We start from the raw sequence: 20,218 nt of genomic DNA on the forward strand, positions 1-20,218 counted from the left end.
CTAGCCACCTTGCAGGAACCTCTTTTTCCACCTGTGGCTCCAGGGTTCTGGAAGGCCACCTGCCCGTCCTCCTGTTCCAGCCCCCTCCTGGCCTTCGTCAACTCTAAGAGCGGGGACAACCAGGGGGTGAAATTCCTGCGCAAGTTCAAGCAGTTCCTCAACCCGGCACAAGTCTTTGACCTGATGAATGGAGGGCCACACCTGGGGTAAGCCTCCTATCAGGCCCCTCTGCTCCTCTTGCACATTCATCACCCTAGGACCAGGGAGGAGGCCGTGGCTCAGTGGGAGAGCTCCTGTTTTGCAGGCAGCAAGTCCCAGGTTCAGTTCCCGGCAGCATCTCCAGGTAGGGCTGGGAACGACCCCTGCTTGAAACACTGGAGAGCTGCTGCCAGTCAGTGTTGACAATACTGGGCTAAATGGAACAAGTGTCTGACTATAAGGTCCCCTATTCTGTTCCCTGGATAGCGGGTGTAGCTCATTGGGAGAGCCCCTGGTTCACATTCAGGAGGCTCCAGGTTCAACCCCCGGCAGCATCTCCAGGTAGGGCTGGGAATGACCCCTGCTTGAAACACTGGAGGCTGTTGCCAGTCAGTGTTGACAATACTGGGCTAAATGGAACAAGTGTCTGACTATAAGGTCCCCTATTCTGTTCCCTGGATAGCGGGCATTGCTCAGTGGTAGCGCCCCTGCTTCACATTCAGGAGGCTCCAGATTCAACCCCCAGCAGCATCTCCAGGTAGGGCTGGGAACGACCCCTGCTTGATGTCCTGGAGAGCTGCTGCCAGTCAGTGTTGACAATACTGGGCTAAGCAGACCCAGGTTTGATTCAGCATAAGGCAGCTTGCGGTGTTCCTTTGGCACTGCAGGTCACTGTTCCCCATCCTGACCACTGTTGCCCAGAGAACTTCACTTGCCTCTCAGAGGCCGGTTCCCTGGAGTGGACCCCAGAGCAGCCTGTCTTCCAGGCTGGACAGGGTGGAGCTGCCTTAGGGATGGGTGATATGAGCTCCCACCATGGGGGCCTATCACAGCCTCAGATCTGCAGGACATTTGTGCACTGAGAGCGCACCGTGCATCCCACCCAGGCACTGTGCCATGATGATGCACAACCAGGAAGTAGCGTCCAGGCAGCAGCCTGCTGAAAATATTCGCGTCTTTGCTGCCAACCCTTTCTTTTTGTCTTCATGCCAGGCTGCGGCTCTTCCAGAAGTTCTCCACTTTTCGGATCCTGGTGTGTGGCGGTGATGGCAGTGTGGGTTGGGTACTCTCCGAAATTGACTCACTAGGCCTGCACAAGCAGGTGGGTATTATTATTATTATTATTATTATTATTATTATTATTATTATTATTATTATTATTATTATTATGTACATCAGTGGTTCCCAAAGTAGGTGGTACCGCCCCCTTGGGGGTGGTGGGATTGCATAGGGGGGCGTTAAGAGTCAAGGGGGCGGCAGGGGGGCACTAAGAGGCAAAGGAGCGGCAGGGAAGCGCTCGAGGTGGTCTTTCCCGAGAAATGCCTCTCCAGAAATTCTTAAAACCCAGAGACATTTTTATGGGAGAAGGTAGTTTGGTTCCAAGCCATATAGGGGAAGAATCCACACATGTATTAATACCGTTTAAGAAGAGTCCTTTTAACGGTGAACTCAAATGTTTCAAAAGCACCAAAACGCTAATGAAGAGACGTACCCTGCTTGGTGTGCCCTGCCATGCCGGCTGCAAAACAGAGGCGTTCGCTCTCTTTTCCCTCCCTCCCTCAGCAAGCCTGCAGCGGGTGCTTCGGATTTTGAATATTCAATTAATTGTTACTGTTTTGAATTGTATTGTTATTATCTTCCTTAGTGGGTCGTTGAAAACCGCTATTCTGAATAATGGTGTTTATAGTGTAGGGTAGGGGGCACTGGGCATGAGTTTGTGAAACCAAGGGGGCGGTTACCTGAAAAAGTTTGGGAACCACTGATTTACATTTATATACCACCCCATAGTTGAAGCTCTCTGGGCAGTTTACAAAGACTATAAACATTGAACATTTAAAAACCAATATACAAAATTTTAAAAGCATAAAAACAGACAATATCCATTTAAAACAGCTATTCTGGGAGTCAGTTAAAAACTCAACATATGCCTGGGAGAAGAGAAAAGTCTTGACTTGGCACCAAAAAGAGAACAATCTTGGCACCAGGTGAACCTCTTTGGGGAGATTGTTCCATAATTGGGGGGCCACCACTGAGAAGGCCCTCTTCCTTGCTGCCTTCCTCTGAGTGTCCCTCGGAGTAGGCACCCGGAGGAGGACCTTAGATGTTGAGTGTATCCATTCTTTCTGTTTCTCTTCCTTCCCCCAAATATATTCTTTAGAGGTATGAATTGGGTGGTTGCAGGACTCCTGCTGCCCTTGCTAGTAGTACGAGGATGAAAAAGTCTGAATGTGAAACATCCTAAATTTCATGCACAGGAAAAAAACACCACACCCCAAAAAACGATCCTATGATTTGAACAGGCTGTAGGGATGAGTAAAATCTGGCCTCCATTTCCCCCACCGTTTCCCCTTTCTTTCTTTCTTTCTCTTTTTCTCATACACACCCTCTGGCACACGCTCAGGAAATAGGGAAGAAGGATAAAGAATCCGTGCATGATACCAGGTTGCCATAACAACAGAGTCCACTTCATCACAGTCCACGAAGGCTCATGCCGTGATAAATGTGTTAGCCTTTAAGGTGCCACGAGACTCCTTGTTTTTGCAGCAGCTGATTTCGTCACCGTAACGTCCTTGGCTTCCTGAGGGGGGTGTGTGTGTGTGTGTTGCTTTTGTGCAACAGTGAGATCTGGAATGGGGTGGGTGGGTGGCTCAGTGGGGGCAGGAGCATGGAAGGAGGACGGGGAGGCTGCATTTCATGAACCCCGAAGGTGTCAGGTTCCTCAGAGACCCGGGTGTATCAGTTTACGCCCAGCTCTTCCTGACCCTCCCCCTACCTTGTTTCTGACAGTGTCAACTTGGAGTCCTGCCACTTGGGACTGGGAATGACCTCGCCCGGGTGCTGGGCTGGGGTAGCCTCTGTGACGACGATACGCAGCTGCTGCAGGTTCTGGAGAAGCTGGAGCGAGCCACTACCAAGATGCTGGACAGGTAATCCCCAGAAACCAAATGCACAGTTACAAGATGGGGGATACTTGGCTCAGCAATACTACAAACGAGAAGGATCTTGGAATTGTTGTAGATTGCAAGCTGAATAGGAGCCAACAGTGCGATATGGCTGCAAGAAAGGCAAATGCTATTTTGGGCTGCATTAATAGAAGTATAGCTTCCAAATCACGTGAGGTACTGGTTCCTCTCTATTCGGCCCTGGTTAGGCCTCATCTAGAGTATTGCGTCCAGTTCTGGGCTCCACAATTCAAGAAGGACGCAGACAAGCTGGAGCGTGTTCAGAGGAGGGCAACCAGAATGATCAGGGGTCTGGAAACAAAGCTCTATGAAGAGAGACTGAAAGAACTGGGCATGTTTAGCCTGGAGAAGAGAAGATTGAGGGGAGACATGAGAGCACTCTTCAAATACTTAAAAGGTTGTCACACAGAGGAGGGCCAGGATCTCTTCTCGATCCTCCCAGAGTGCAGGACACGGAATAACGGGCTCAAGTTAAAGGAAGCCAGATTCCAGCTGGACATCAGGAAAAACTTCCTGACTGTTAGAGCAGTGCGACAATGGAATCAGTTCCCTAGGGAGGTTGTGGGCTCTCCCACACTAGAGGCCTTCAAGAGGCAGCTGGACAAGCATCTGTCGGGGATGCTTTAGGGTGGATTCCTGCATTGAGCAGGGGGTTGGACTCGATGGCCTTGTAGGCCCCTTCCAACTCTGCTATTCTATGGTTCTATGATTCTATGTTGAAGCCTGGCTAAGAGTGGGACTGGTGGTGGGAAGCCCTTCCAGCTACCTACTACCCTCCCCCCCCCCACTTGCTAAAAAGCCTTAGAAGACGCACAGCCACCTTGTATGTGATGGAGAGACAGTCCACCTCCACCACAGCCTTTGGTCTCTCCCATTCCTATGCTGAGACCAGAGCGTTGCAGAGTGAAGAACATCAGAGGAGCCCTGTTGGATCAGACCAAGGGTTCATCTAGTCCAGCATTCTAATTCACACAGTGGCCAACCAGCCATCGGACAGGGAACAAGAAAGCAGGACATGGTGCAACAGCACCCTTGCACCCATGTTCTCCAGCAACTGGTGCACACAGGCTTACTGCCTCTGATACTGCAGGTAGCACATGGCCAACAGAACTAGTAGCCATTGATAGTCTTCTCCTCCTGGCATTTGCCTCACCCCCTTTTAAAGCCATCCAAATGGGTGGCCATCACTACATCTTGTGGCAGCGAATTCCATTGTGTGAGGAAGTCCTTTCATTTATCTGTCCTGAATCTCCCACAACTCAGCTTCATGGGAGGACCCCCTTGCGTTCTAGTATTTTGAGAGAGGGATAAAAACGCCTCCCTCTCCACATTCTCCACACCCTGCACCATTGCGTACACCTCTATCATGTCTCCCCTTTTGGATCTGAAATGCCTCAATTGGGGACTTTCACGTGGAGCAGAGGTTTCAGGGCTGCTTTTCCCCGACAGCCAGAGGCAGGCTGGCCATGTGGTGCCCGAGTCCATGTTCCCATGCACGTTCGTGCTGGGTCCATGGTGTGTCTCCTTGACATCTCGGTCTTCCCCTGCAGGTGGAGTGTTCTGACCTACGAGGCTCCCAAGCAGTCCCCACCAGCCATCAAAGAAGAGGAGAGTGAGGATTCCACCATACAGGTGAGGAGGATGTTAGGTCACCTGCAGGACCTGCTCTGAGCAGCAGAGGAATGCAGAAGGGGTTCTGGGAGCCAAGGATGCAGGGGATGTGTCGGCTGCTCTGGTGTTCTTCCTTTGGTGGAGCGGGGGGCAGCAAAACACATGCCCTGGGACTATTGTGACCTGCTACTCAGACTGTGACTGTACCTTTGCCTTCTCTCCATAGGCTCAGATCTCTCACTATGCCGACTCAGTGGCCTTCCATTTGGCAAAGATCCTGGAGTCTGACAAACACTCAGTGGTGATTTCCTCAGCAAAGTAAGGAGTGGTTCTCTGACCGCATCTTTGTGCATTTGTGTGTGCAGGAGGGGAAATTCCGGCACATGGGCTGCGAGTGTGACATGACAGGCAAACCACTGGTCTTGGCTCTGGGAGACTTAAATTTGAGTCTCACCGTGCCGTGGACTTGTCATGCGGGCAAATCACTCAGCCTCAGTTTTTCATCTCTATTATGGGAATATTACTAATTTAGCTCAAAGCCTGCAAATGCTGTTCAAGTACTTTGAAGATTAAAAAAGGGCTGCAAATGTGAGGAGGTTGCAGCCCCCTCCGCAGCCATTTGCAAGTAGCTGATATGTGGGCAGCTTTGGAAAACCAACCTCCACAAACTATTGGCCTTATTGCAGAAGTGAGAAGTTCTTGATGCGTTGTCAGTTCTCCTCCCTGTTGAAGTAGATGGAACTTCATCCACGTGTCACCTTTGGGTTTTCCACAAATCTAATTAAGGGGTGGAATATAAATTCAAATGTTTAACATCCCATTGAGGGCAGTTTCTGACAATTAAAACTCCATGCAGACAGAGATTAAAGAATAATATATGATAGAACATTTGCACTGGAAATAAGTGTGACAAAGATGAAGATTGTTTATGTAAAATAAAATTTTAAGTACTAGAGAGAGGGCGGAGAGAGAGAGAGAGAGAGAGAGAGAGAGAGAGAGAGATGGCGGTTTCTGCTTACTTTTTAAAGCCTGGGACATTTGGGATAGGTGGAAGCCTTGATGGCTCTCGTGGAGGCGTGTGCTTGAACCACAGCTGGAGGTGGCTTTTCAGGCCTGTATGTTACATGTGTTTGTGGAAAGAACGTGGGTCTGGTTTCAGTAGCCCACATAGGGATGGGTCAGAAGATGGTCCTTCAACTCCCCTTCTTCTCAGGTTCCTGTGTGGGACGGTGAATGACTTTGTGGCTGACGTTGGCAAAGCTTACGAGCGGACAGCTGACAGCAAGCAGGAAGCCGACACCATGGCTCGAAAGGCAAGCGTGATGGGGGAATTGGCATTCCCGGGTGTACAGAACAGGCATTGCACAACGGGTGACAAGTTTCTTTTGGGGCTCTAGATCAGTCTTATTTATTTATTTATTGCATTCATACCCTGCCTTATTTCCTCCATGGAACCCAAGGAGGTGTACATAACCCGCCTCCTCTCCATTTTATCCTCACAACAACGACCCTGTGAGGTGGGCTGAGAGTCTGTGACTGGCCCAAAGCCACCCAGTAGGTTTCCGTGGCCGAGTGGGGACTCGAACCCAGATCTCCCGACTCCCAGTCTGACACTCTAGCCGCTACACCGCACTGGCTCTTTATGTGCCCTCAAAGCTATTTATGAAATTCGAAACACAGAGCAGCGCTGGGAGAAGGTCTCTTCTGCCTGCTCCAGCCCGGCTCCCTCACACTGGGCCTCACCTGCCTCTCTCCTTGCAGTGCGCCATGCTGAACGAGAAGCTGGACTCGCTGGTGCGCGAGCTCAGTGACGAGTCGCAGGCCATTGTGGTCCCGGAAGGCACCTCTCCAGCCGCCCTGCCCAGCCCCGAAACCCCGGAGGGCAGCAAAGAGGGCCAGTTCCACCCCAGCCCGGTGCCTCGGATCTTCAAATCCAAGGAGCAGCTCATGCTGAGAGCCAACAGCCTGAAGAAAGCTCTGCGGCAGATCATTGAGCAGGCCGAGAAAGGTGACCAGCCAGGCTCACGTAGCAACCTAGGCAGCTGCCTCCTAGCAGACTCAGGGCTCATCTACACCAAGCAGGATATTCCACTATGAAAGCAGTATATAAAAGGCAGGAGCCACACGACTGCTTTATAGCGGTATTGCAGTGCACTGACAACTGTTGGGGCCTGTGGACACATGCCATATACCGCTTTCATACCACTTTCATAGTGTTATATCCTGCTTGGTGTAGATGAGTCAGGGGGCCCAACATTTGTCAGTGCACTTCAGTACCACTATAAAGCAGTCGTGTGGCTCCTGCCTTCTATATACTGCTTTCATAGTGGAATATCCTGCTTGGTGTAGATGACCCCTGAGGCTCCCAACACAGAACCATCTCACACACACCCAGCTGCAACAACTTTTTTGGGACTGGGAGCTTAAGAGGCAGGCTCCTTTGGGGGTGTTGTGTATTTTAAACTTCTTCTTTTTTAACATTTCTTTTCCTATGTTTTAAAATGTATTTTTTAAACTTTGTAATACCGCCTTGAGGCCCAGTATTGGGCAAAAAGCGGAATACAAATAATAATAATAATAATAATAATAATAATAATAATAATAATAATAATGATGATGTGACCATATGAAAAGGAGGACAGGGCTCCTGTACCTTTAACAGTTGCATAGAAAAGGGAATTTCAACAGGTGTCCTTTGTATATCTGGAGAACCTGGAGAAATTCCCTCTTCATCAGAACAGTTAAAGCTGCAGGAGCTATACTAGAGTGACCAGATTTAAAAGAGGGCAGGGCACCTGCAGCTTTAACTGTTGTGGTGAAGAGGAAATTTCACCAGGTTTTCCATATATACAAATGACAGCTGCTGAAATTCCCTTTTCTATGCAACTGTTAAAGGTACAGGAGCCCTGTCCTCCTTTTCATATGGTCACCCTAAATAATAATAATAATAATAACCACCACCACCACCTAGGCAGCTGCCTTAGACTGAGTCAGACCCTTGGCCCATCTAGCCCAGTATTGCCGACACGGACTGGCAGCAGCAGCTCTCCAGGGATTCAGGCAGGAGTTTTTCCAGCCCTGCCTAAGGATGCTGCTGGGAGTTGAACTTGGGACCTCCCGAATGCAAAGCCGGGGCTTCCCCGCTGAGCCGGGGCCTTTGCCCTCTCCTGGTCTGGAAGCCATAGCCCGGAGAAGCCCTCAATTGAGAGCATCGGTCACTGGAGGTCCTTCTGTTGGACGTTGGGCAGGGGGCGACCAGGGAAGGCGCTTTCTCTACTGTGGCACCTGCCTCGGTGTGCTGCATATGTATCACGCAAAGACCACCTTATTTGGCCAGGCTTTGTAATGCTTGAACTGATGCTATTTCTGGGGGGAGGCTTAGCTGCCTGTTGGTTTTAACTCTTGCTTTCGTGTGTTTTTGGTAGGCGCTAAGTAGTTTTAGCCTTGTTTTTTTAAAAAAGTGATTTATCAGCTGTCCTGAATACCAGGATCTCTTCTCGATCATCCCAGAGTGCAGGACACGGAATAACGGGCTCAAGTTACAGGAAGCCAGATTCCGGTTGGACATCAGGAAAAGCTTCCTGACTGTTAGAGCAGTACGACAATGGAACCAATGACCATGGAGGTCGTGGGATGTCCTGCAATAGAGGCATTCAAGATGCAGCTGGACAGCCATCTGTCGGGGATGCTTTAGGGTGGATTCCTGCATTGAGCAGGGGGTTGGACTCGATGGCCTTATAAGCCCCTTCCAACTCTATGATTCTATGTAAGGCAATGTATACACACACAAAAACATCTTCTCTTTGCTGCCTTCTTCCCTGCAGCTGTGGATGAGCAGAACAAGCAGACCCAGGCCTACAGGAGCCTCTCTCTGGCCAGCAAGAAGGACAGCAACGAAGACTTCAGCAAGGAGACGGAAAAGCTTAGTAAGGCTGCAGTTGGCATGGCTCTGGGTGCGAGGGGAGAGGAGGCGAAAGTGCCAGAAAGGCCTTCAGGGGCTGTCGGGGGAGGATTGGGCAGCTGCAGAGCAAGCAGGCTTTGGGGTGAGGGTTCAGTGGGAGGGAAGCCTCCCTAGGGGTCTTGATGAGGAGGGGACGCCCTCAGCCCAGTACCAAGTCAGGAGAATGTTGCCGATTGGGGATGAAATAGCAGGGGACAAACTCTCTGGGTGTCCATTTTAGCAGCATGTTGGCCTTCCAGGTCTCTTCTAGCACGAATGTTTTGTCACCCCAATAATGGCCCGGTGAGGCGCCTCCTGCCTCTGAATCTCAGCTGGTCTGGGGCCTGCCAGTGCCTGGATGGGCTCAGATCTGGGGTGCTCCACTCTGAGTGCTTTGGGGGAAGTGGCAGGATGACAGCTCGGTGATTTCAGAGATGTGGATGGCGGCTTTGCCGTGTGAATGGAGGAGCCCTTCCTTGGATCCCTCTCCTCAGCTACAGTGGAGGGGTGTTGCTGGCACCTGTGAGGGCTGCAGCCGGATGAGCTGAGATTTGACGGCTATCTGGCTTTTCCCAACAGAGTCCCGTCGGGACACGGTCATCTCCACCACTTCGTCCATCATCCTGGACAGACCCGAGAGCTTCAGCACCGTCCACTTTACAGAGGACCCTGGGGCCATGTGAGTCTGCGCCGGTGCCACGGCCTCTCTGGGACATGACCTCCCTCTCCTTTTGGCCTTGAGGAAGGGGAAAAAGGGGTCATGGCCTTCACAAGGCTGGTGCTGGGGGGTGGACGGGGGAGCAGAAGAGCAACAAGGCCCCCTATTCACACCAGAAGACCCATACAAATGATAAATTAAAAGGAACTCCAGGAACATGCTTAGAAGACAAGTTATTAATAATTATTAATTAATTACTATTCATATCTTAAAAGCAAAGTGCTGTTTTGCCTTTCCGTCGCTGAAAGATCAGTGGATACAAATAAATATCACGGAATAACGGACTCAAGTTAAAGGAAGCCAGATTCCAGCGGGACATCAGGAAAAACTTCCTGACTGTTAGAGCAGTGCGACAATGGAATCAGTTACCTGGGGAGGTTGTGGGCTCTCCCACACTAGAGGCCTTCAAGAGGCAGCTGGACAAGCATCTGTCAGGGATGCTTTAGGGTGGATTCCTGCATTGAGCAGGGGGTTGGACTCGATGGCCTTGTAGGCCCCTTCCAACTCTGCTATTCTATGATTCTATGATCTATACATTCAACACGTGCGCACACAATTAAACCAGGGCTAAAACACAGATGGGATGGCAGGTAAAATGTAATTGAGTGCTTACTGGAATAAGTAAGTCTTAAGACTGACCAAAAAGGTACCGGAATGGATCCCCTAGAGCACAGTTTTATTAGTAGCATTTAAAGGGAGTGAAGTTACCCAGTTGAAGGAATCGTGTTTTATCCTATTTAGTTTGCTTCTTAAGCTATCCAATATGGGTCACACTTGGCTTGTGATGTTTGCGCAGACTGGAGAGCACCCCAGGGGCACGTGGGAGGCAAAGCAGGCCCTGGGAGACTTCAGCTCAGCACATCATGTGGTCAGGAGCACATGGATGGCCAGTCACCCTCTTGGCTGGACCACTTGGAGTCAGAGGCCTCCCATGGCTTTTGCTTAGTTCCAGCGATCTTGAAATGCCCAGCTAATTCCGCTGCCATCCTGCAACGAGATGGGCAAACGCTGAACATGGAAAAACCAGACAGCGCTCCATTTAATTTCAGCATGCCTTTGGAGACCTGGAAATGACTTCACTCACAGCCAATCTGATGTGGGTGTGACTTCACTGTCATCCAACCAAAATCCCTCTTTTCGCACCCCTGCCCCTGGAACTGGTGTTCAAAATCCCTTTTCTAGCTTTTGGTGGTACTTGGAAGGCGTTTGAGATTACAAGACAGGCGTTTTGTATTCTGCTAGCATTTCTCTGGTTCTGCTTCACTGGTTGTTTCTGAACAATTTCCTTTTCCTCCATCTGCTGGTTTCAGACAATTCTCTGAAAGATGCGTCATGAATAATTATTTTGGCATCGGCCTGGACGCGAAGATCTCTCTGGAATTCAACAACAAGAGGGACGAACATCCCAAAAAATGCAGGTATGTGACAAATTCCTCACTGCTTGCACAAAAATGGGAGGGCCCCGGATGGTGGCACAGGGATGCCCTGTAAGGACTGTACATCTCGGTTTCTGTCAAGGCCAGAAGCAGCAATGGGCACGTACTTTGGCTGCAGGAAAAATAGAAAAGCCACTTAAAAGCCATTTGTTCTGACCTCCTGGCCTCCCACGTGCACCCACAAAATGATCACATTTGCAAGCTGATTAAGAGACGTCCTCCCCTTTGCTACCGTTTCCTCTGCAGCACTGCGAAATTTCCACTGACCCAGAATCTCAGTGGTTTTTGCAGCACACCTGGCCCAGGGACCCCTGTTCTCTGCCTCTGGCATGCAGCTCCGGATGGAGTGGGCTACGCTTGCCATTGATGTGGGCCGTAGATGGAGGCCCCATCTGTCTTTGGGCAAAGGCGTGGGTGGACTCCCCAGTCAGAATGGGCAAGTGGAACGAGGCCCAGCGTTCCCTGGCTGGCAGGAGAAACCACCGCAGCAGCGTCCCACCATGCAAATGTTTCAAGTCACCAGAAGCAGAGAAGGTGGCGCTCCACCCACTTTCCGCACCGAACGGCCAAGAAGCCGGAAACTCAACGTTACATGCAAAACCTTGACGCGAGGCCTGTGTTCTTAGAGCAAGAGTCTTGAGGCCAAGATCTGGGCTCCATTATGGGGAAGCCATTAGGCACCACGTTCCAGCGGTGGATGGAGTCAAAGGCAAAAGGGTGGTGGTGGCACAAATACCCCCCAAAAACCCTGGCATATTTTAGCTTCATACTCTTAAGTCACTAAGCCTTAGGAGAGGGTTTTCAACCATTTAGAACGAAGGAAAGACTACACAAATGCTGGGAAAGGACCAAATGATTGGTGGTTTGGGCCAAGGAGGCGAGGCCAGGGGAAGGGGTGGGGCAGTCTGGGGAACTCTGGACTAGGACTTCAGGTGAACCGGATTTGGCCCCTGGGGCAGAAGTTACCCACCCCTATCTTAGAGCATGCTTGTTCCAACAGAGCCGTGTGTGTTCTGCACACACACAGGCACACCATTTAAGGATAAGAACATCAGAAGAGCCCTGCTGGATCAGACCAGACGTCCATCTGGTTCAGCACTCTGTTCATGCAGTGGCCAGCCAGCTGTTGACCATGAACCCACAAGCAGGACACGGTGCAACAGCACCCTCCCACCCATGTTCCCCAGCAACTGGTGCACACAGGATTACTGCCTCTGATACTGGAGGTAGCACATAACCATCGGGGCTAGTAGCCCTTGATCGCCTTCTCCAGGAATTTATCCACCCCCCTTTTAAAGCCGTCCAAATGGGTGTCCATCCCTACATCTTGTCGTAGCGAATTCTAGAGTTCCACTCTGCGCTGTGTGAAGACGTCGATGTGGGATAGATGTGTCAGTTCCGTCTTCCAGCAGTGCCCTTCGTTTAAGGACTCTGGAAATGCTCGTTAAGGAAGCCTCCCCAGGGTGGCCTCGGGAAGCCAGGAAATTATGCTCCAGCGCTTGATCAACCTATCCAGGGCAATCGCACCAGGAACCGGAGCCTAGATAGAAATCTGGGATAAGCGTGTGCCAGAAATGGAGCTGGAGTCTTCGGGAGCTCTGGGAGAGAGCCTAATAGTGCTACTTAATTATCCTTAATTGCATGCCGCCGAAAGGTTCTAATAAGGCATGAAGGCAACGCCGGATTGTTTTAAGGAGCAGCGATTACCAGGCTGCTCGGGTGGGGGGGTCGGAAACCATGGCTGGCCAGGAGTAGGTTAAGCCCCACAAACTCACCCTCTGTCTAGCCCAGTGTGCCAAATAACATCTGGGATGGGCCACACAGGTTAACGGCGCCGGGTTAGGGATGACTCAGGAGCGGATCGAAACAGGCATCGTGTTGCACTGGAAGGAAGCGGAGCTGTGAGCCCTTCTCCTCCCCCTTTGTCCTCTTTGCAGCAGCCGCACGAAGAACATGATGTGGTACGGCGTTCTGGGAACGAAGGAGCTGCTCCAGAGGACCTACAAGAACCTGGAGCAACGAGTCCAGCTCGAGGTAGCTGCCAGCGAAACCTTTAGGGCAGGGAGGGCTGAATCACGAAGGCGCAGATTTTTCTTGATCTAAAACAGTGCAAAAACGTCGCCCACCTGTACAATCCTGCAAATACCTTTCTCTTTAAAAAAAAAAAGAGGGGGGATCTAGCAGGATAAGAGATAAGTAGCATGATAGGGGTAATCTTTTCAAAATGCTTGGGTAATCAGAGCTGGCCTTGACGGAAGCGGCTTTCGGGCCAGCCCTCGCTCTCTCTGCCTCTTGAAATGTAGGGAGCCGTGCCGGGATTCTGCCGCCAGGTGTGAGCTGCTTCCACCGTTGCAATCAAGATCTTTGCTGTGCCGTCTTGGGGGCTCCTGGAGAGACCTGTGGGTCCCTAAAGCTCCTTTCTCTTGCTTCCTTCCAGTGTGACGGGGTGCCTATTTCCTTGCCCAGCCTGCAGGGCATTGCCGTGCTCAACATTCCCAGCTACGCAGGAGGCATCAACTTCTGGGGAGGCACCAAGGAGGATAACGTGAGTTTGGCCCGGAGCTTCCTTTGGCCAGAATCATTGCAGCCTCTCTTCAGCCACTGGTGAAGTGCAGCGTGACTCCCTCTTCCTTAATGTGCCACATCTCCCATTTATTTATTTATTGCATTTATATCCCGCCTTTTTTCCTCCAAGGAACCCAGGGCGGTGCACATAATCCTCTTCCTCCTCTCCATTTTATCCTCACAACAGCCCTGTGAGGTGGGATGGGCAGAGAGTCTGTGGATGGCCCAAAGTCACCCAGTGGGTTTCCACGGTTGAATGGGGACTAGAACCCCTCTCTCATCTCACACTATCGCTCCTCTGATGACATGTTTCTCGCCTGCCCAAGGGTCTCTACTTCCCTTGCTCGGCTTCGTCCATTTTCTTCGGCTGCCCCTTACGCCTGGAACGCTCTTCCAGAACATTTGAGAACTACAAGTTCAACCGCAGCTTTTAAAGCTCAGCTAAAAACTTTTCTTTTTCCTAAAGCTTTTACAACTTGATTTTATTCTGACTTTTATATTGTTAGTTTTACTCTACCCTGTGCCTGTTTGGTGCATTCTCTTCCCCTCCTTATTGTTTTATTATGATTTTATTAGATTGTAAGCCTATGCGGCAGGGTCTTGCTATTTTATTGTTTTACTCTGTACAGCATCATGTACATTGATGGTGCTAAATAAATAAATAAATAAATAAATAAATAAATAAATAATAACCCGGATCTCCCGACTCCCAGTCCAACACTTTAGCCACTACACCACACTGGCTTCTACCTATCTGGTGGAAAGAGGGAGTTGGATTGGAACCCCATGAGTGAGGTTTGGCTCCGTCTCTTCTGACTTAAGGACACAAGAAGAGCCCTACTGGATCAGACTAAGGTTCCATCCAGCACTCTGTTCACTCTAAGAGCCCTACTGGATCAGACTAAGGTTCCATCCAGCACTCTGTTCACTCTAAGAGCCCTACTGGATCAGACTAAGGTTCCATCCAGCACTCTGTTCACTCTAAGAGCCCTACTGGATCAAACTAAGGTTCCATCCATCCATCCAGCACTCTGTTCACTCTAAGAGCCCTACTGGATCAGACTAAGGTTCCATCCAGCACTCTGTTCACTCTAAGAGCCCTACTGGATCAGACTAAGGTTCCATCCAGCACTCTGTTCACTCTAAGAGCCTTACTGGATCAGACTAAGGTTCATTCCAGCATTCTGTTCACACCATGGCTGCCCATGGGAAATCCAAAAGCAGGATACGAGTGCAACAGCACCCTCCCACCCATGTTCCCCAGCATGATGCTCGAGGTAGCATACAGCCATCAGGACTAGTAGCCGTTAATTGTCTTCTCCTCCCTGACTTCCCTGGTAGGATTGTTAAAGGTGGGAAATCTCTCAACGCAGAAGGGGGAAACACATATGCAGAATTCAAAGGCGCCCTTCCAGACCTCCCCTTGAGGCATTTATACGTCTGGGTCTTTTCCCTTCCAGAATTTTGGGGCTCCCTCCTTTGATGACAAGAAGCTTGAGGTGGTTGCCGTCTTTGGTAGCATCCAGATGGCGGTGTCGCGGGTCATCAACTTGCAGCATCACCGAATCGCCCAGGTAAGAGCAACGCCCAAATGTTGCCTGCCCAGTTTGAGCCTCCCCAAAACTGTCCATGGGAGGGGATCCGTTTCGATTCAGATGGGCTGGAGTTAAGGAAGGGTTGAGACCCGTTTGTTTCTGAACGTCTCTCATCGCCCCGTTGTGTCTGCCCACCAGTGCCGGATGGTAAAGATCACGATTCGGGGAGATGAAGGCGTCCCGGTGCAGGTGGACGGGGAAGCCTGGATTCAGCCTCCAGGCATGATCAAAATCCAGCACAAGAACCGCGCTCAGATGCTGACGAGAGACCGGGTGAGAAGCATGTAACCTGCCATGCATGGGTGACGAAAAAGATCCGGCATAGCCCATGGGGGTGTGTGTGTGTACATATTACAAATAAAACCGTCATAGCCTCCTTAGCTGCCATTGGCTTAGCTGCTCTGAGGTCAGCGTACTAAGGGCGAATGGGAGAACAGCATGCTCCATGAGCAACTTTGGAAAATTAAGCTGTGCATCGTAGGCTCTAAAATGATAACCCGTGAGCGCAAATCAGCGGACTGGTGAGTCCCCTCACGGACTTCTGTGCCTAGTCCCAGAAGAATGTTCGGTGCCCCCTTCCCCGCCGGGAGGAGGAAACGGGCTCTCTCCTGTGTTCATGTATTGAGTTCCTCGGGGTGGAATGTTGCTGGAGGTGCCCCGGCGGCAGTCAGCCCTCCTGAAGCTACGTCTGCTGCCATGTGTCCTTGCAGGCTTTTGAGAGCACCCTGAAATCGTGGGAGGACAAGCAAAAGGGCGAAGGCTACCGAGCCACGTCCCGCCCCCGCCTCAGCTCCCAGCAGTCCATGGAGTACTTGACAGATGAGGAGTACAGCCAGATGCAGCAGTTGGCCCAAGCCACGGAAACCCTCATTAGCAGGTACCGACTTTGTCCCACCCCACGGATGGGCGTGGGAGGCCGGAAAAGGGTGCATTCTCAAGCGCCCCAGCAGGGGGACACGGACGGGCTGTGCCACCGCAACCCCATGCAGGTACCTGTGCCAGCAGTGCCCTCTTGTGGTAGTTGGGGGCAAAGCAGGCAAGGGGACCCTGTCCGCTGGACAGCGTATGAGCCAGTATAATCCAGGGGATGGCAGTTGCTTCTTTTCATCCACAGCTTTGCTGGGTGTCCAGGGTGGGTGATGCAGGGGAGCCTTCTCCCCTATAGGCATCAGGGATGGCTCAGCAGCGAGGGGCAAAGTGGCCAGCTACCAGAAAGCTCCCTGCACTGCGTCGGTCCAGTTGCAGGTGACTGACGGGCCCGTTTTCCTTTGCTGCTCTGCAGGATCCGTGATGCTGCCAAAACACGCAGAGCCATTGAGCAGGAGTTGGCGCATGCCGTGAACTGCAGCGCTCTGGCGCTGAACGAGGCCCTGCCCAGCAAGAGCAGTGGCGGCGGCCCAGAGGTGAGAGATGCCGCATCTTGCAACAGGCTTCTGTGTTGGGGTTTCAGGGACCGGTTGGTGGAGTGGAATCACTGGGTGTCCATATTGTGGGGAAGCGCTTCTGTGTCACTGCTGTGTCGGATGAAGTCCTGGGCAGAGAGAGGGAGAGTCCCAGAGGAAGCTCACCTTGGAAGATCTCTGTAGCAGGGGCGATGTCTCTATTATTATTATTTTTATTATCATCATCATCATCATCGTTGTTGTTATTATTATTTTGCCCAATAGGGCAACAATCCTTAGAATGCACTGGTGGCCTTGGGTAAGTTTCCAGCTTTCAGGGAACCAGCATGTTGTAGGGTGACAACTCATAGGAAGCTGTTTTTTATTGAGTCAGTCCCTGGATCCCTGAAGCCCAGGACTGTCAACACAGACCGGCAGCAGTGGCTCTCCAGGGTTTCAATCAAGAGATTCCCCAGCCTTCGCTGGAGAGGCGGCCAGGGGATTCTGCTCTTCTCGCTGCTCCATCCGGTTCCGCGAAGCGTTGTGTGGCGAACCGGGAGGCAGGAGGGAGAACAGAGATACTGCTACTTTGTGCACATCGCTGGCAGGGAGGCAGGCCGTCCTCCTGCCGTCTCTTGCCAATTTCGGCTGTTGCTTAGGCGAGCTTTGCACCTTGGTTGCTAACAGCGCTCCTTTCTCTTGGCTCCTCCTTCTGTGTGTGTGTCTCTCTCTCTTCCCTGCCCGATCGCTTCAGTTTCTGAGCAGGAGCACCGCTGTGGAAGTGACAGTCAGTGTGAAGGCCCTTTATGCCGAAACCCACGCTTTTTTGGAAGGCAAACTGGTGAGTGCAGGGCTGCAGTTGGAAGCGGTTTTCCTTCTGGCAGGACGAAGGGTGCCCTGGGCTTCCCCCTTCCTTCCACTCTCCTGGTGGGGAAGACCCAGTCTATTCCCAAGCATGAGGCTTAGCAGGACAGAGGGTGAGTTCGCCGCCTCTGCTCTTCCCACGGAAGCCACGGGCTGCAGCAACGTGAGGAAGGGGCTTGGTGGCTGAAGATCAGGCTGCTCTGGGACACACGTAGCAGGGAGGGGAGCAGCACTTTACTGCTCTCGGCTCAGCCTGTGCCCAGCCGGGAGTCAAGAATCTGACGTCTCTCTCAATAGGTTGGAGGTGGACAACCATTTTGAAGTCAGGCGCCATGTAACAGCCATGAGTGGGGGCGGACTCCAAAGTGGATGGGGGCACCCTTTTTTCATTCTCTTTGCCAGCCTTTCTTCATCCATCCATTCAGCTAATTTTCCCATGCACCCCCCCCCCCACACACACACCATCCATCACACACATTGCACACACCCAGCCATTCATCTTCCATGACTTCCTTCTTCCATTCATTCCCTTTCTCTCTCTTGAAACGCACAAGCGTCCTAATCCGGCATTCCTACTCATTGCCTCTTCTTGCTCTTCCATGCCCTTTTGTCTCTGTCTCAGGGCAGAGTGAGAATGGGGGGTGGGGCGGGGGGTCAGTCAGGTGCACACATGGGCATGGAGGCCTGACCATAAGAATGTGCTGGGCGGAGACCCTCTGACCTGGTTCACATGTCACAGCAAGAAATCGTGGTTCATTAACCTATGATTTGCGGGGATGCGTAGTGTGCAAGAGCTGTTTCTTGTTTCAGTAAACGACCTATGCCTGCCCCGTTCGTCGGTTGTTCACGTGATATCCGAACCCACTCGCTCTGGGTTCTTCATGGGTTAAACAACCCAGAGTTAACCCCAGAATGGGACATTCATAGGTTGTTGATTGAAACTAGAAGCGGCTCGCACACTCGCTCCATACATCCCCAATTAATTAACCCAAGAATTGCCACTGTACATGCAAACAGACCTTTTATGGGGCCCACTTCGTGGTGAGCAGGGTGGGCATTGATTCCGACCCTCTGGGTTTTGCGGCAGGGGGAAATCGGCAGCAGCAGTGGGGATATGGGAAGGGCTTTGGGGGGCAGAGCAAGCCTCGGCAGGCCACGCAGGAGACCCCACCCAGGGGCCACATGTGTCCTGTGGGTGGCCCCCTTGTGCAATAGATAGATGTCGACCTGCTTTTGCTTTCCTCTCGCTAAGCTTGCTTCAGCATAAGCAAAGCACTACAGGACTCTATTAGTGCCAGCTGAGCCCCCACTTTGCCAGAACGCCAAAACTCAGTGATATGGGAATCTGCCTTCAGCGAACTGCCCAGCTAGGCGAGGGTGGGTTTGGGGCAGAAAGAGACCCTTTCACACGTGCTCCCAGTCAGAAACGTGGTGGGGGACCGGGGGGGGGTATCCCTTCCCAACTCCTGCTAGGATCTGTCCACCAAGCTGTGGCCCGAGCAAACCATCTTCGCCCATAGACATGACACCTGGCTTCTTTATGCAGTGGGTCTTCCCTAGGGAGCTGCTGTACACTGATCCAGTCCTTCTAGCTCAGCCTTGTTTGCTCTGACTGGCAGCAGCGGCTCTCCGGGGTTTTGGGGAGGAGGTTTGCCGGTCTTATTTGCGCATGCCAGGGATTCCGCATGCCAAGCAGGAGCCATACCATTGGGCCATGGGCTTTCCTCGAGAGGAAGTTCCCCGGGCTCCCAGCACAGCCCCGCAACCGCTCCGCCAGAGACCCAGATCTCCGGGGATGGGGATTTATTATCCATCTCTCCGACAGCAGCTGGACTCTCCGCAGCAAGAGGAAGGCCTCCAGCACGCCCTGAGCGCTGTCAGCCAAGAATTGCAGAAACTCTCTGAGATCCACTGGATGGCGCCAATTGTCAACTCTGCTGAGGAGGTAGGTGGCACACAGGGGGCAGCATCCAGGTCCCACCGTGTGACGGGACAGGTCGGGATGCTGAGACGGGGCGCGGGCTGCTTTTCTCTCGGCTGACGAGGGTTTCCTTGGGAAGGTAGCAAGAGGCGATGAAATGTCCGCCCGGTTTTCAATGGAGGAAGGGAGGGAAATTTAAAAGCAGAAGGGAATGTAGCAAGAGGCAGAGGCAGAACGAGGAGAAGGTGTGGGATTACATAGGAACCTCGGGAGCTGCCTTAGACTGAGTTAGACCCTGGGTCCATCTAGCCTAGTATTGCCGACACTGACTGGCAGCAGCAGCTCTCTGGGGTGCCCGGCGGTTTTTTTCCCCCTACCTGGAGATGCTGGCAGGGATCGAACCCGGGACCTTCTGCATGCAACGCAGGGGCTCTCCGAATGAGCCGCGACCCCAGCCCTAGAAGGAAGGAGCCAAGCTGGGAGAGGCAGGCAGGGAGCAAAGAATTGAGGATTCCTCCATTCTGCCCCTACACTGCAAGTCGTCTTTCTCTGTAGGGCATTAACCAGGAGAGCTCTGGGAGCAGCAACAAGGGCAGCCTGAAACTGCGGATCAACCTCGCTAAGCCGAAAAAGGAGAAGGAGAAGCTGCAGAAGCAGAGGTCCAGCGGCGTCACCCCAGGTAAAGGACGCTCCAGGGCCGCCACGCTGGTCCCTGCATGTCACAGGGATGCCTCTGGGCAGGCTAGGAGCATCTCTGGCTGCTCTGCATGAAGAGAAAGCGAGTGGGGGGAGACATCAGCAGCTGCTTTTTCAGGCCTTGATAAAGGGGCTGAAATGGCCTCCCAGACAGAATAACGAGAGCACGGCTGCTTCTCTCTCCGTCTCGGATCCCCATTTGCCGAGGGCAGCTTCCTCTTTCAGGAGAAAGGGGGCGGGGTCGTCTTCGGCTCGTGGGCCTGAGGTTCACCACCTCTGGTGAAAACAGGCAGCTTGGGTAACGCCTAACCCTGGCAAATGCAAATTTC

The 20,218-nt window shown here is 52.0% G+C and overlaps 1 protein-coding gene across 3 annotated transcripts in view; it reads left to right on the forward strand.

The window, feature by feature from the left end:
• DGKK (diacylglycerol kinase kappa) overlaps positions 1–20,218 on the forward strand; it is a 56,490-nt gene that overhangs the window by 34,362 nt on the left and 1,910 nt on the right. For all 3 annotated transcript variants that reach the window (XM_063141989.1, XM_063141990.1, XM_063141991.1), the window contains exons 9-27: positions 44–206; positions 1,192–1,300; positions 2,986–3,125; positions 4,712–4,793; positions 4,999–5,090; positions 5,986–6,085; positions 6,534–6,780; positions 8,597–8,698; positions 9,292–9,391; positions 10,741–10,848; positions 12,804–12,900; positions 13,304–13,411; positions 14,892–15,005; positions 15,165–15,299; positions 15,737–15,903; positions 16,309–16,429; positions 17,163–17,249; positions 19,098–19,217; positions 19,749–19,872. In XM_063141989.1, coding sequence (XP_062998059.1) covers positions 44–206; positions 1,192–1,300; positions 2,986–3,125; positions 4,712–4,793; positions 4,999–5,090; positions 5,986–6,085; positions 6,534–6,780; positions 8,597–8,698; positions 9,292–9,391; positions 10,741–10,848; positions 12,804–12,900; positions 13,304–13,411; positions 14,892–15,005; positions 15,165–15,299; positions 15,737–15,903; positions 16,309–16,429; positions 17,163–17,249; positions 19,098–19,217; positions 19,749–19,872 — 2,316 coding nt within the window. The remainder of the gene's footprint in view (positions 1–43; positions 207–1,191; positions 1,301–2,985; positions 3,126–4,711; positions 4,794–4,998; positions 5,091–5,985; positions 6,086–6,533; positions 6,781–8,596; positions 8,699–9,291; positions 9,392–10,740; positions 10,849–12,803; positions 12,901–13,303; positions 13,412–14,891; positions 15,006–15,164; positions 15,300–15,736; positions 15,904–16,308; positions 16,430–17,162; positions 17,250–19,097; positions 19,218–19,748; positions 19,873–20,218) is intronic.

The sequence above is a fragment of the Elgaria multicarinata genome, chromosome 15, assembly GCF_023053635.1.
Source record: "Elgaria multicarinata webbii isolate HBS135686 ecotype San Diego chromosome 15, rElgMul1.1.pri, whole genome shotgun sequence".
NCBI lineage: Eukaryota > Metazoa > Chordata > Lepidosauria > Squamata > Anguidae > Elgaria > Elgaria multicarinata.